The 16,243-nt window shown below is 45.2% G+C and overlaps 1 protein-coding gene across 1 annotated transcript in view; it reads right to left on the bottom strand.

Annotated features, from left to right (window-relative positions):
- fer (fer (fps/fes related) tyrosine kinase) overlaps window positions 1-14,592 on the bottom strand; it is a 30,741-nt gene extending 16,149 nt beyond the window's left edge. Inside the window, exons 1-10 of the mRNA XM_080017993.1 lie at window positions 14,505-14,592; window positions 10,458-10,579; window positions 3,493-3,633; window positions 2,983-3,156; window positions 2,510-2,609; window positions 2,244-2,427; window positions 2,004-2,141; window positions 1,765-1,887; window positions 1,531-1,653; window positions 955-1,159 (exon numbers count right to left, since the gene is read on the bottom strand). Coding sequence (XP_079874119.1) covers window positions 955-1,159; window positions 1,531-1,653; window positions 1,765-1,887; window positions 2,004-2,141; window positions 2,244-2,427; window positions 2,510-2,609; window positions 2,983-3,156; window positions 3,493-3,633; window positions 10,458-10,526 — 1,257 coding nt within the window. The 5' untranslated portion in view covers window positions 10,527-10,579; window positions 14,505-14,592. The remainder of the gene's footprint in view (window positions 1-954; window positions 1,160-1,530; window positions 1,654-1,764; window positions 1,888-2,003; window positions 2,142-2,243; window positions 2,428-2,509; window positions 2,610-2,982; window positions 3,157-3,492; window positions 3,634-10,457; window positions 10,580-14,504) is intronic.
- Between the last annotated feature and the right edge of the window lie 1,651 nt (window positions 14,593-16,243).

Genomic DNA, 16,243 nt, shown 5'->3' with positions numbered 1-16,243 from the left:
TGCGCTATGGAAGACCAGGAACGGATCCTGGAGCAGGGCTCCCTGGACCGGGCTTCCTGCGCTATGGAAACCCAGGAGCGGATCCAGGAGCATGGGTCTATGGACCAGGATTCCTGCGGTATGGAAAACTAGGAGCGGATCCAGGAGCAGGGCTCTCTGGACCCGTATTCCTTCGGTATGGAAAACCAGGAGCGGGTCCAGGAGCAGGCTCTATGGACTCGGATTCCTGCGGTATGGACAACCAGGAGCGGACACAGGAGCAGGGCTCTATGGATCCGGATTCCTGCTGTATGGAAGACAAGGAGCGGATACAGGAGCAGGGCTCTATGGACCCGGCTTCCTGCGGTATGGAAGACAAGGAGCGGATACAGGAGCAGGGCTCTATGGATCCGGATTCCTGCTGTATGGAAGACAAGGAGCGGATACAGGAGCAGGGCTCTATGGACCCGGCTTCCTGCGGTATGGAAGACAGCGAGCGGATACAGGAGCAGGGCTCTATGGACCCTGCTTCCTGCGGTATGGAAGACAAGGAGCGGATACAGGAGCAGGGCTTTCTGGACCCGGCTTCCTGCGGTATGGAAGACCAGGTGCAGGGCTCTTATGCTTCTTCTCCTTATGCTGCCTTCTACAAACTTACCAGCAGGCTGGAGGCTTTCATGTTGACCTGGGGGATCTGTACAGGATGATGTTTTACTGTTACATGTTTTATTATAATCAGTTATTAATTACATTTATGAATTAGTATTAATATTCATTATAATTTCTAGTATTCATTATTATTAGAATTATTCATATTTTTATATTATTAAATAGTTAAAAGAAGTTATGGAATATTTTCAGTTCTTCATTCAAAGACCATGCTTAAGCAATACTCTCATTTGTTTCTGAAAACGTGAAATATTCAATGAAACCTGTTATAAAACATTTTTTAAAATAATGTAATAGTCTCTCTACCACGGATCCCACGGATCTGGCGTCGTCTTCATAGTTGAGTGCCGGTGGCGGGACCACCGGTGGGGAGGGTGGGCCCTCGCCGTCATGGCTGCTGCCATCGTTGGCAACCAGCTTGGCCTCCAGCAAAGCCTTCTGGGAAATGAGCTTGGCCTCTGAGCAACGCAGAGACTGGACAGAAAGACGGAGCTCCAGGAGGAGGACGGAGCTGAGGGGTGAGAGACATACTATATTATACTATGTTACTATATAGAGTTACTATATAGAGTAACTGTATAGAGACCTGAGTTACTATATAGTTACTATATAGAGACGGAGTTACTATATAGAGTTAGCATATAGAGTAACTGTATAGAGGCAGAGTTACTATATAGTTACTATGTAGAGACGGAGTTACAACATAGAGTTAGCATAGGGAGACATAAGAGTTACTACAGAGAAACAAAGAGTGACTAGAGAGCTTGCTAACCTGACCTACATTAGCCCTTAGCCTAGCGTAGCGCAGTTGCCTCATGCCAAGCTAACCTACAGTACATTAGCATGTTATCCTAGCTTTAGCCAAGCCTAGCGCTGTCGTACTCGCTGTTCCTCTCCCAGCAGGTGGCGCTCTGCTGTAGCTTGTCCTCCAGCTCCTGCACCAGCGTCTCCTTGGTCCCCAGGCTCTGCTGTGTCAGAGCTAGCTCCTCCGTCACAGACAACAACCTAGAAACAAAACCATTTCAATAAAGTTACAAATAGCCATGTTGAAACAAGTTTTATATTCAAACCTTTCAAGATTTTATTCACTCTCTATAAAACTTTATTGGCACTCACATGTCCTGCAGACTCTCAGCCGTCAGGTTGTTCCACAGGATTTCGTTGGCGGCCATGTTGTTTTCCGTCTCATCCAATAGCGTTGTGTCAAACTCCACACCCACTTCCTGTGGCTCAGGGCTCCTGATTGGTCCAGAGGGGGGAAGAAGATGGCCGCCGTTACTTAAATAACAGGGGTCTGGATCTGGGTCTAACGCAGAATCATGGTCTTGGATCTAGGATGTGGAACAGGTTCAGACCTGTGGGCCTCCACGAAGTGCTGGTACTCGGCCACAGGGTCAATGCTCTGGATGGCGTTCTGGATTTCCTGGTGGACCCGGACCATCTCCTCCCCCAGCAGGCTGCTGATCTCGTGGTAGTCCTGCAGGATGCCCTTCCTGGGACAGAGTACAGTTAATGTTGCGCTTCAAGGTTAGCACCGGCTAGTGAGCTAAAGGCTAAGAGGCTGAGATGCTAACATGCCAACGCCAGCCACTCACAGTGCGGCCGTCATGTCCTCCTGCATCCTCTGCAGCGAATCCAGTAACCGTGGCAACGTGTGGCGGCCGTGGTGCTCCTGGTGCAGCTGTGCGCCGCGCACCGCTAGCACATACTGATTGTGAAGGTTGTGTAGCTTAGCTGTAGTTTTGTCGTAGCGCTCGCGTGCGCGCTCTGCCTCCTTTCCTGTGGGGGGAGGAGACTCTCTCGTGAGCCACTTAGTGGATAATTAACACGAACAGCGCTCATGCTAGCGTGCTAGGCTAACCTTTAGCCACAGCCTCCCTGTACTTGTCCTTGGCGCTGTTAGCCTCCCTGGTTAGCTGGCGGTACGTAGCTTTTAGCTTTTCAAGGTCGCTCTTCGTCACCTGTTGAATTGTTCAACAAAATTCTTATTTTTGTGACAATTTATGCAAAACATATTTCTAAATGGAACGTTCAGAGAAGAGGATCAATGGCATGTTGACACTCTGAATAAAATCCAAATTTCCATATCACAAATGAAATTCTTCTTTTCTGAAATTTAGATTTTAATCTGGAAATATAAATAATTTATCTAATCTACTTGAATCCACTAATTATACAATAATATTTCCACTTCATCACAGTTGATATTTATATTCTCAGCGACATTAAATATATCACTATATAATATATACCATCAAGTATTACATTTCCCATGATGCACTTTGGTGTCAGATAGAACAGTAATATATAATGATAATATTTCCCAGAATGCACCTTGGTGGCCTCGGTCTGGACCTGCTGGTGCAGGCTCTGGTAGCTTCTCTTCACCTGCTGCTTGTCCCGGATCAGGGTGGAGAGCCGGTGCAGGGGCCCTGAGTTCACCTGGTCAGCGTGGCCCCGCATCACCCGACCCAGCTCCTCGGTCTGCCGGACCACCTGGGCCCAGGACTGTAGGAGGTGGGTTGTTAGACCTGGGGCCACTGGGGGGTTCTAGAGGCCACACTGGGCACCTAGGGGCTACTCGGGATCCCACGAGGACTCTAAGAGCTACTAGCTACCAAGACTGTAAAGGGGGGTGGTTAGACCAGGAGTCCGCTTGAGGCCAAGAGTGGGACCTGGTAAGGGACTACTAAGGCCCGCTAGGAACCACTAGGGGTTGCTATGGACCCTGAGGGACTACTGAGGGCCCTCTAGGGACCACTAGGGGTTGCTATGGACCCCAAGGGACTAGCACTAGATGGGGCTTTATAACAGCAAGCAAAGGGCTAACAGTAGTATTAGTACCTTGCTAACAGTGCTGCTGTAGTCCAGGCTCTGGGCCACTTCCTGTTTGTCCGTGTGGTGGCTCAGGTTGACCAGCAGGGCGGCGTACTCCTTGTCACTCTTTACTCGCAAAGTCATGAAGCGCTTCACTGACTCCAGCAGCTAGACAGGAATTAGACAGGAAGTGGAATTAGATAGGAAGTGTAATCACACAGGAAGTGGAATCTAATGGTGTCCAATAAGGAGGTGTGGAGAACCTGTTGGACCAGGAGGAGGTGGAGTGGCTCCTCTGCTACAAACTGTTTAATTGAGGAAAACTCAGACCTCCGAGCGCCAGGCTCCACCCAGAACGATTGGTTTGCATCAAGACAATAGCACAAAGTGGCTCTGTCCTTTTTAAAACAATTACTCTGCTTGAAGTTCTCCACACCTCGTTAGCTTGACACGGAGGCGTGTCTATGCCACATTGAGTAGAATAATACAGAAGGTAGCCTCATACAGCAAGTAGACTCATACAGGAAGTAGACTCATATAGGAAGTAAAATCATACAGGAAGAAGAAGAAGAAGAAACAGTCTTTAATCGTCACACGACACTCCACAACACATGCTTGCACACACACACACATGCACATGCTTGATGGTGCCGGTGAAATGGCTCCTCTGCATTGAACCATCCTGGCTTGTCCTTCCTCCGGGGGCACAGCCAGGAGCAGTGGGCAGCGTACGTGGACGCGCCCGGGGACCAGGTGATAAGTGTCCATCGCTGGTCAGACCATGATGGGTGCATGTTTTTGGTGGGGGTCCTTACTGACGTGAGGTGGAGGAAACCCCATGTGAACACGGGGAGAACATGCAAACTCCACACAGAAAGGCTCCTGTTTTTTGGAAGATAACCCGCCGGAGCACGGTGCCAACAGCGCCCCAGGCGGGAATCGAACCCAGGACCTTCTTGCTGTGAGGCAGCAGTGCAATGCACTGCGCCACCGTGCCACCAGTTACAGGAAGTGGAATCATACAGGAAGTGGATCTTATACGTACATGAAGTAGAATCATTATCTATTTCTTTATCCATCTCTTCAATCCACATCCTTCATCCCTCCATACATCCATCCTCCACACATCCATCCTCCACCCTTCCATACATCAATCCCTCCATATATCCACCCCTCACCCCCTCCATACATCCACCCTCCATCCCTCCATACATCCACCCGCCACCCCACCATACAACTCCCCCTTTATCCCTCTGTACATCCACCCTTCATCCCTCCACCACTCCAAACATCCATCCTCCACCCCTCCATATATTCATCCTTTATCCCTCCACGCATCCATCCTCCATACATGTATCCCCGACTAGAGATGCACCAATCCACTCTTTTCAGTTTCACTGTTTTCAACCAACTTCTGCATAACACACCAACATGGTTTACGTCTTGTTTAAACTGTGATGTCACAAACATGGTGGTTGAACTTTCACCCAAATGCATCCACATACGGAGCAGATATTAATGAAAAACCAAACAACTTTGACCAAAATATAATTAACTGATACATCACACATCTGGTTCTCAAATGAAGACGCTGAATGTTGTCATCATATTATTTACTATAAATGATATTTACAGAAAGAGGTTTTATGATGTCATCATTACATTTAGTCATTTAGCAGACGCTTTTATCCAAAGCGACTTACAAGGGAGAATAAAATTCAAGCTACATTGTGACAGAGACATTAGTGTAACAATAAATACTGCTAGGTAGTGCTAAGTAATTGTAAGTTAGGAGAGGAGGTACTTTCTGAAGAGCTGTGTTTTCAAGTGCTTCTTAAAGACAGAGAGGGAGGTCCCTGCTCTGGTCATTTTTGGCAGCTCGTTCCACCAACGTGGAACTACAAATGAGAATAACCTGGATTGCCGTGGTTGTACGGCCGGCAGAGCCAGGCGACGCTCATTTGAGGAGTGCAGCATCCAGGGGGTAACATGTGCTTTTACAACAACATTTAAGTAGGTGGGAGCATTCCCAACAATCACTCTGTAGGCCAGCATAAGAGACTTGAACTTGATGTCAGCGGCTACAGGTAACCAGTGGAGCTCGATGAGCAGCGGAGTGACGTGCCCTCTTTGGCTGGTTGAACACCAGTCGCGCCGCTGCATTCTGTATCATTCTGTATCTGTATTTACTATAAATTATATTTACAGTAAGAGGCTTAATGACATCATATAATTTACGATAAATTATATTAACAGTAAGACGCTCAATGACGTCATCATATTAATTATTGTAAATGTACAGGTTGTGATTGAGAATGTCCAGTTGGACCGTGTCCAGTGTGGGCGTGGACTCGGTCACTCTGTAGTGTTTAGACGTTACCAAACTATGTATTTACGTGTATATTTATAAAACTTCTTACCTGGTAGATGTCAGTAGATCTGTTACATTGATATTTTAAATACCTGCTCCACATTACTTTGCCGGATTCATGAAAAATACAATAAAAACGAATACATTTACATTTACATTTAGCAGACGCTTTTATCCAAAGCGACTTACAATTGTTCAAACAGCGACGGACGCAGCCATCAGGAGCAATGAGGGGTTAAGTGTCTTGCTCAAGGACACTACAGCATGCTAGCAGGAGGAGCCTGGGATCGAACCAGCAACCTTTAGATCACTAGACCACCAGCCCTACCGCCTGAGCTACCATCCCCATATACACTGGTCACCGCCTGATGCGTTCAAGATCCAGCTAGGCGTTGGAAAAATAGAAGCTGCAATGGCAACTACTGAGAAATACCACAATGTTTGTTGTATTTCATGGAAACGTTACTTACTGAAAATGTAATTCAAGTAAAACCCCTCATCAAATAAATGACTTAAATTCAACTGCTATCGTAAATCGACATATACGAGACACGACACCATTTACCATCACTGCTCCTCCAGATGTACTTCAATGTAGCAAGGTAACTTATAACAATGACAAGATATAGTTTAAAATAAAAAACGAAGACGTTTTTCTGTAATAAAAAACGTCATGTATAAACATTTTCTGACACCTAAACTTAACAAACTTTAATGAAAAGGCAGAAAGTGTTCTTCCATAATAATTCTAATGCCAAATTCATGTTAAAGTTCCATAAAAGTTTGCATGACAATATAGACAAGTCATCTATTAGACTAGATTTTACAATTGTACATTATTAACAAAAAAACACAATAAAGCAGTGCTTACAAAGAACATAAATTTATATATTTCTAAAATTAAATGTATTTATTGCTATGAAAAGTAATTACAAAGGTTGTTTTTGTTATTGTTACAGATGCTGGAAAAAAAGCTGAAAATCGAAGACAAAAAAGAAGCCGTTGTCCAAAAACCCAGTCGTCAAGGTCTGTCACAATATTGAAATAAAAAGGACTCAAGAGAAATACTGTGAAGAAAACAACAATGGAAAAACTTCCATTGTTGTTTTTCCATTATTGTCAATGTTTGACGTGTGGTTGAACTGGAAATGCTTCATACGTAATGTCATGAAAGTGTGATTGGTGTCATGACATGGATGTAATTACATGTTTGTACCTTCAGTACATTTTGCTGCATTAACAAAAAAAAAGTAACACGTGCCTAAAAGGATTACAGTGAACCCTGTGTATTGCTGCCTGCAGCTATATTTATTATTATATATTTTTTTATTGTTAATGTAGTGGGTATTATGTGTAAGGGCACATGAGGCTGTAGAAAACCACACAGCACTTCTTATTAAAAGAGCAAATAATGTACAAACATCAATTGGATTTAATGTATTCCAAAGTCATTTCTTTTCACCTGCATGTTAAGTAGGCTTCACATACGTCACATTTTACCTTCAAATACAAGCAGGTGTAGGTTTTCAAAGTGAATATTTGTCCAAAAAAAAAAAATTAAATTAAAAACATCAAGAACTGTATCTGGAAATGGACCTTTACATCTACATCACTGTCATATTGGAACGGTCATGGAGTCGACTACAGTCGACTATGCACATTTTAGTATTTTTTTCCGTTTTGTATCATAATGTCCGCCAAAAAACCATCAAAACCACGCCACGATTTCGCTGGTTCCCGTTTACAGGCCCCTGATCGCGCGAGAAATGGTGGTGACGAGGGAAGTGAAGCGGTGGACAGACAAATCAGAGGCTGCGCTTCAGGATGCTCTGACTAACGTCAACTGGGACATGTTCCAATCAAGTTCAAGTGACATCAGCGAGTTTACGGACGTAGCGGTGAGCTTCATGGCTATGTTAGCGGACAGCATCGTTCCCACGGTGAAAGTTTGGTTATTTCCAAACCAGAAGCCTTGGGTCAATAAATCCATCTGCTGCGCTCTGAATGCTTGCACAGCCGCTTACAACGACGGTCTTGTATCTGGAAATATGGACAATTACAAAGAGGCGTCATACAATCTGCGGAGGGCGGTGAAGGACGCTAAATGGACGTACAGAGAGACTGTGGAGCTACAGATGGAGCAACGGGACACCAGACGCTTGTGGGAGGGGCTGCAGACTATAACAAACTACAAGAGCAGCTCCTCCCCAGCCACGAGTGTGGACGCCTCCCTAGCCAACGAACTGAACTCCTTTTATGCGCGATTTGAGTCTGGCAACAGCACCGCTTGCTCGCCGGCTAATTGGAGTTACACCGCTGGAGATGAGCACACACTCTCAGTGTCTGAGCATGACGTCAGGAGGTGCTAACCAGCTAGCCCCGGTGTTCACTACAATATTCAACATCTCCCTGGCTGAATCAGTGGTCCCGTCCTGCTTCAAGAGGTCCACCATCGTTCCTGTCCCGAAGATAGACTCTCCTGCCTGCCTGAATAACTACCGTCCCTCCCTCACCTCGGTGGTCATGAAGTGTTTCGAGAGGCTGATTAAGGATTATATCTGCGCCTCCCTCCCCTGCACCTTGGACCCCTTGCAGTTCGCGTACCAGCAGAACAGATCGACGGATGACGCGTTTCTCAGGCACTGCACACCACGCTCATGCACCTGAATGGCCGGAAGGTGACCTATGCGAGATTGCTTTTCATCGATTATAGTTCAGCTTTCAATACCATAGTCCCCACCAGACTGGCTGTCAAGCTGAAGGAGATCAGACTTAATATTCCACTGTGTGCCTGGATCCTGGACTTCCTCTCAGCCTGGCCCCAGGTGGTTAGGGTGGGGAAGCACATGTCTAGCTCCCTCACTCTGAACACAGGATCCCTCTAGGGCTGCGTACTCAGCCCCCTACTGTACTCCCTGTACACACATGCACATGACTGTGTGGCCAGGTCCAGCTCCAACACCATCATCAAGTTTGCTGGCGACACCGTTGTCGTGGGCCTGATCATCGACGGCGATAAGAAGGCCTACCGCGAGGAGGTGGCTGACCTGTCACTCTGGTGCCAGAACAACAGCCTCCACCTGAACGTCAGCAAAACTAAGGAGCTGATTGTGGACTTTAGGCGAAGATTACAATCGAGGATGCATGCGCCCTTGGTGATTAATGGGACTTCTGTCGACAGGGTGAGCAGCTTCAAGTACCTGGGAGTCCACATCACAGAGGACTCAAGATGGACTTTACAAACAGACACTCTGCTGAGAAAGGTGAGGCAGCGTCTTTACCACCTCAGGCAGCTGAGGAAATTACGGGTCTCGTGAGGATCCTCAAGTCCTTCTACTGTGGAGCAGTGGAGGCAACATCACTTTCTGGTTTGGGAACTGTAGTGCTCAGGGCAGGCGGGCCCCACAGAGGGTGGATCTACCCTCCCCTTTATTCTATAGTATTTGACGTACTGCATTACATTTTAGGATCAGTTAGTTAGTTAGAAATTCTTAGGAGGCTACTGTGTTCAGTCTAGAACATATTGTTTGTAATCACCGGGTGCGTTGAATTGACATTTTACTGCATATATGTATGAAAGTATGTATATGTATGTGACAAATAAACCTCTTGAATCTTGAAACTGCCAGTTCCTATTTGCGCTTTAAAGGTTAATCGCTTGCATAATTGAATCCTCGAGGAGGCAGACCACTCAATCAAGAAGATAAAATGGCCATGACTGACCTATTTCTGTTGGAACTGCTTTGTAACATCGACTCTTACTTTTTTTATATTCCATTCTTAATTAAAAGAAAATTATTTCCTCCTTTTATTTGCCTTGTTATTTTATCTTTTTATGCCCACTACGCAGTTGTTGCCTGTCATGCCCCAAGAATTTCATTGTACCGAATGACCTTGTGTTGTACTGTACACTTGACAAATAAAACACTTTGAACTTTGGGTTCACGGTCCATCGCAAGCTATGGAATGGAATTTGGATGGGCATGTGGAGTTGGGCAAAGCATCACTGATTGAAGCAGCCATTCAGCTGTGTTGGCCCTCAAAATAACAGTTTGCTATGGTGACATCTACCACATGCGGCGCCATACTGGGAGTTGTAGTTCTATTTGTGCAGCAACACTGAAAAATCACCGGATGAGGATTAAAAACTACAGACATGTCCTTCGCTTTAAAAGACAAATAATGCCCTACCGAGGATTTCCTATTCTTTTTCACAACAAGCTCCTTGTTCCACTTTATATTCAAGCGTTCATGATATTTATACTTATATTAATATTCAAATGTTTCTACCTGGAGTACAAACAAGGAATCTGCATTGGCACATATCTATGGAAATCGGAAGTGGATTGTGCATTTTTACCCTACATACATCCACCCCCCACCCCTCCACCCTTGACCCTTCATCCCTCCATCCCATTCTCCATTTGTCATTGTTCATACCTCTACACCTTCACCTCGTTCTCCATCCCTCCAAAATTCATTCCTCCATCATTCCCATCTTTCATCCCTCTATCTTTCATCCTTGATACCTCCACCCCCATCCCATTCTCAATTTCTCATCATCTTTTGTCCCTCAACGCTCCATCCTTCATCCCTCCATCCCACACTCATCCCTCCATACCTTGATCTCCCACTCCTGGAGTTTCAGAAGTCCCTCGTGGGAGTTTCGCAGGTCTCGTCCGAAGCCCATCGTCTAGCGGCTAATTGCTAGCGGCTAGGTGGCTAGCGTTGACATTTTTTGTTCTGTGAGGAGAAGAAGAGAAATACAATGTAATAATAAATAATAATAATAATAATAACATGTACCAAGTCACTGCATGTTGTTCTTCTGGCGTCAATCAACATGTACCAAGTCACTGCATATTGTTCTTCTGGAACAATCAACATGTACCAAGTCACCGCATATTGTTCTTCTGGAACAATCAACATGTGTACCAAGTCACTGCATATTGTTCTTCTGGCATCAATCAACATGTACCAAGTCACTGCATATTGTTCTTCTGGGAACAATCAACATGTACCAAGTCACTGCATGTTGTTCTTCTGGCGTCAATCAACATGTGGGGGTGGTAGCTCAGGCGGTAGGGCTGGTGGTCTAGTAATCTAAAGGTCGCTGGTTGGATCCCAGGCTCCTCCTGCTAGCATGCTGTAGTGTCCTTGAGCAAGACACTTAACCCCTAATTGCTCCTGATGGCTGCGTCCGTCGGTGTTTGAACAATTGTAAGTCGCTTTGGATAAAAGCGTCTGCTAAATGACTAAATGTAATGTAAATGTACCAAGTCACTGCATATTGTTCTTCTGGCGTCAATCAACATGTACCAAGTCACTGCATGTTTTCTTCTGGCGTCAATCAACATGTACCAAGTCACTGCATATTGTTCTTCTGGGAACAATCAACATGTACCAAGTCACTGCATGTTGTTCTTCTGGCGTCAATCAACATGTACCAAGTCACTGCATATTGTTCTTCTGGGAACAATCAACATGTACCAAGTCACTGCATGTTGTTCTTCTGGCGTCAATCAACATGTACCAAGTCACTGCATATTGTTCTTCTGGGAACAATCAACATGTACCAAGTCACTGCATATTGTTCTTCTGGAACAATCAACATGTGTACCTAGTCACTGCATATTGTTCTTCTGGCATCAATCAACATGTACCAAGTCACTGCATGTTGTTCTTCTGGCATCAATCAACATGTACCAAGTCACTGCATATTGATCTTCTGGGAACAATCAACATGTACCAAGTCACTGCATATTGTTCTTCTGGAACAATCAACATGTACCAAGTCACTGCATGTTGTTCTTCTGGCGTCAATCAACATGTACCAAGTCACTGCATGTTTTCTTCTGGCGTCAATCAACATGTACCAAGTCACTGCATGTTTTCTTCTGGCGTCAATCAACATGTACCAAGTCACTGCATGTTTTCTTCTGGCGTCAATCAACATGTACCAAGTCACTGCATATTGTTCTTCTGGCGTTCACTTTAAATATCCCTGAAGAACCGTGTTTTAACAAATACCATCGTTACTGAATCATTCAGCTATAAGGGTTTTCAGAGTGCTGGTGTCACACACAATTACTACCACAATTTGATACACGTGTCTTTATCCTAAAAATGAGTAGGGGTCTGTCTACTTCCTGTCAGGTTCCTGTCTACTTCCTGTCAGGTTCCTGTCTATTTCCTGTCAGGTTCCTATCTACTTCCTGTCAGGTTCCTGTCTACTTCCTGTCAGGTTCCTGTCTACTTCCTGTCAGGTTCCTGTCTACTTCCCATCAGGTCCCTGTCTACTTCTTGTAGTCCACAGAGTCCTGCCTCACAGTGTCTCCGTGGAAGGAAATCACTCCTTGTGGAAGTTCCCAACAACACATTTACATTCAAAGGGATTCAACACTGCATGTCCCTCAGAGAGATTTCCTTGACTTCTCTTACATTCAAAAGGGATTCAACACTGCATGTCCCTTACAGACATTTCCTCGACTTTTTAAACTTTGGGGACTAAAATAAAAGGGATACGATTTGGACCCGTTGCTCTGGATCTGCAAGCCAACTTGCAACTCCACCTAACGTCAGTAAGGACCCCCACCAAAAACATGCACATTATCGTCTGGACAGCAATGGACACTCGTCACCAGGTCCCCGGGCGTGTCGACGAATGCTGCCTATCGCTCCTGGCTGCCCCCCCGGAGGAAGGACAAGCCAGGATGGGTTAAATGCAGAGGCCTTCGGCCACCATTTCACCGGCCACCATCCAAAGCATGTGCATGTGTGTGTGTGTGTGTGTGTGTGTGTGTGCATGTGTTGTAGTGTGGTGTGTTGCGTGATAATTAAAGATTGTTCTTCAACTCCATGTGTGAGGTCACAAACACAGAACAAGTTTTGGACTGTTTTACACTCCTACACTTTGTGTTACAACGCAGCTCACACAATGCAAATGGGTTTGTATTACATCATAGTTGAACCACCAGATGATCCTGCTAGGTTGGTATGACATCATCGTTGAACCACCAGATGATCATGCAAGGCTGGTATGACATCATAGTTAAACCACCAGATGATCATGCTAGGTTGGCATGACATCATGCCATGGGGGACAACATTGTTGCAAAATCTTCTGCAGAAAACCGACCAAACGCCAGTTTTAATATTCGTTATGACGAAAAATCGCCTCCGATCTTTTTTTTTTTTTTGCAAACTACCAGATGATCATCCGAGGTTGGTATGACATCATAGTTGAACCACCAGATGATCATGCCAGGTTGGTATGGAAGTTGTTTTAACAGTCACTTGGTGCCTGCATCACGCAGGGCAGACACCAAGCACCAGGACGCTTCCTCCAAAGATTTTACAACTTCCTGCTGTGCACAACGTCATGTGACCCTTTTCAGTGTTTGGGGTTTTGTCAACGCAGCACGAGTTACATTTTCTGAGTTGCCTTCAAACGCAGCATCGGCTGAGGTTGTCTGTCTGCTGGGGTTGTGGCTGGGTGCGAATGACTTCCCAGAGGCTTTGGACGATTATGTCACAAAGCGCCGCTCCTCAAACTCATCAGTTGGAGCAAACCTTCTACTCCAGTAAAAACAACTTTTTCACTTATTTCTGCTCCAAATTGACACCAATGTTGATCCAACTCCAACGACACCCGGACCCTGTCTGCGCGTTCTGCTGTTGTCCTGTTCCAGACACTGTCAGCCCAAAAAACGTAAGAAAGATAAAAGTAAGAGATCCCAGAAAGAGGGACCTGGTCTTGGGAGTAAAATGAGGCTTTCTGAAGCCACTAAATGGATCCCAATCATTTGTCGACCATGACTAAGATGTGATATCTTGGTGATTTATCGCGATTACGTTCCATCGATAGAGGATCGAAGGTTGAAAAGAGAAACTGAAAGAGGGCTGATGGAGGGGAGGAGCGGTGCACTTAGCTCAGCAGCTAGGAGGCCCATGGAAACTAATGGGAACAGGCTAGCGGATAGCAAGCTTGGCACACAGCGGCTCCATGACAACTTTCTCCCAGCTGTGGAATGTGTCATGGCGGCCGGTGCAAAACAAACCTTTACATGACACAATATCCTCTCATACGATAGAAAATTAGCATAATTCACGATTCAACTTCATGAAAATAAAATTAAATATTTGTGGACCGATGAAAAAAATAACCAAAATAGAAAGTAAACTCACATTTTAGCGACATCACACCATTGCCTTTTGTTAAAAGCGTATTTTGTTGGCGTTTATTCGGACTAAGGCGGTGTTTTCCCTGCTTGGGGGCTCCATGTTGACAGGCTCATGCTGCAGCCACAGCGGAGCGGAGCTGAGCCGCGCCGGGGTGCGGTGCACTTCCGGGGTTAGCTTAGCCACATGCTAACTGGTGGTGAGACAATTTCCCCCTTTCCACCCGTTGAGGCGAAAAACCTTATGAAATAAGACCCAACTCAGCCTGTACCAGCTCCGTTACCCATTAGCCTAGCACACATCCCCGTCCGCTCCCATACAACAGCCGCTAGCCGCTAGCCGCTAACCGCTAGCCGCTAGCCGCTCCTCATCCCTTCTTCCCAGACGGAGGAGGAGGAGGAGGAGGAGGTAAAGAACAAACAACTTTCTCTCCGTTTTTGCGCCTCTTCCCTCCGTGGTGACGTTGTAAACACAGTCGTGGACTCACTCTTGTCGTCTTTTGGTCTCTTTCTTGCGTCTTTTTATCCTCCTTTCTTTTTCTCGTCTGTTTTGCTGCTTTTCCTTCTTTTCTTTTTTCCTCTCTTTCCGGAGTGGGCGGGGCTTCCGCCGGCTGCGCGCGTCACGTCATTATTAAATAAATAATGAGACTGTAATTATAAAATAAATGATAATAATTATAAAATAAACAGTAATAATTATAAAATAAACAATAATCATTATAAAGTATACAATGATAATTATAAAGGAAAGAATAATGATTAATATTGTTTGATATATGGTAAAATAACATATAAATATTTTTAATATATCAGATATTGTAAAAGTATAGCTCATGAATAAAATAAAACATATAAAAATGTTTGTTTTTATTATTTATCTTGATCACCATACATTTAACAACCACAGATAGAAAGACATTTAACTATATTATTTCCTTTAATATTTTCCATTTCAGATTAGAATTTTTAACATTAAACTTAAAAATACTTCCACAAAAGTATCGCAACATGAAATAGTTACACAAACTGTAATATGACATCAAATAAAACACTGTAAAGATTGTTTTTAATGATTTGGTGAAACTTTGTTCATGACTCAATCAATAATTCATACATACTAATATTTATGGATCATACAATCATTACTGTAACCCGGAAGCTCGGTGGCTTGGTAACCTCCCATCCCACCATGGTTGCAGCCATAGCCCCGCCCCTTCACAGTGCATTGTTTTAGCCCTGCCCCTTCACAGTGCATGGTTTTAGCCCCGCCCCTTCATAGTGCAGGGTTTTAGCCCCGCCCCTTCACAGTGCATGCCTTTAGCCCCGCCCGTGGTTGCGCTGTCACAGGGGCCACAAACCTTGTTAGCTAGGATTCAAGGTTTGTCGCTCGGCTCCCCCCACACCCACCAGGATCCTCCCATTAGCTCCGCCCGGGGCAGCACAGCAGGCAGCAGCACAGCCAATGGGGGGCGGGGCCAGAGGTGCCGACCACACCCCCGACGCTGTCGCCAAGGCGATAGTGGAGGCGGGCCTCCCCTCCACCCAAAACTGGAGGAGGAAACACGAAACAGAATGATGAAAAAATAAAAGGAAACATGAGAATTATTAGAAGAGATAGGACACTAGGAGCTAAGAGACAATCTAGAAGATGGGAGACATTGTAGGAGCTAGGAGACATTGTAGGAGCTAGGAGACAGTCTTGACCAGTGGATCCCAACCTTTTGGGACTCACGTCCCACTTGAAAATCTCAAAGTGTTGGCGGTCACACCTGACCAGAAGTAATACGGAGCCAAACAGCGCGTTGTCAGAGGACGTATATTTAAACAATCATATGCATTCTCATACATACAGTGCAGTGGTGGTAAAACAAAAAAAGAGCTGGGTTTAAAATAACCTTATATCTATGGAACTTACAGGAGCACATAACAGGAGCACATGAAGATAAAGTCACCTCATGAAAAGCTGATGCTGCTTGGCAGACACCACCTGCTTGATGTCTGGTTTAAGGGACGATGGTCTGAAGAGAAGATCAAGATCAACATTCACTTTATTCCTGTATTTCATCTTTAATGCCACAAGCACTGAAAAGCCAGTCTCACAGAGATAGGTCATGGGGAAAGGCATCAGAAACCACAGAGCTCTGTCGGACAGATCAAGATTTGCGTTCTCTGTGCTCATACATGACGTTTCCATGATGTTCTTCTTGCCCTGATTCTCCTTGAGCTT

Source organism: Zeus faber (genome assembly GCF_960531495.2).
Source record: "Zeus faber genome assembly, chromosome: 17".
In the NCBI taxonomy this organism is placed as follows: Eukaryota; Metazoa; Chordata; class Actinopteri; order Zeiformes; family Zeidae; genus Zeus; species Zeus faber.
Note: the sequence above shows the minus strand (reverse complement) of the source record. Positions and strands in the feature narration are given on the sequence as shown.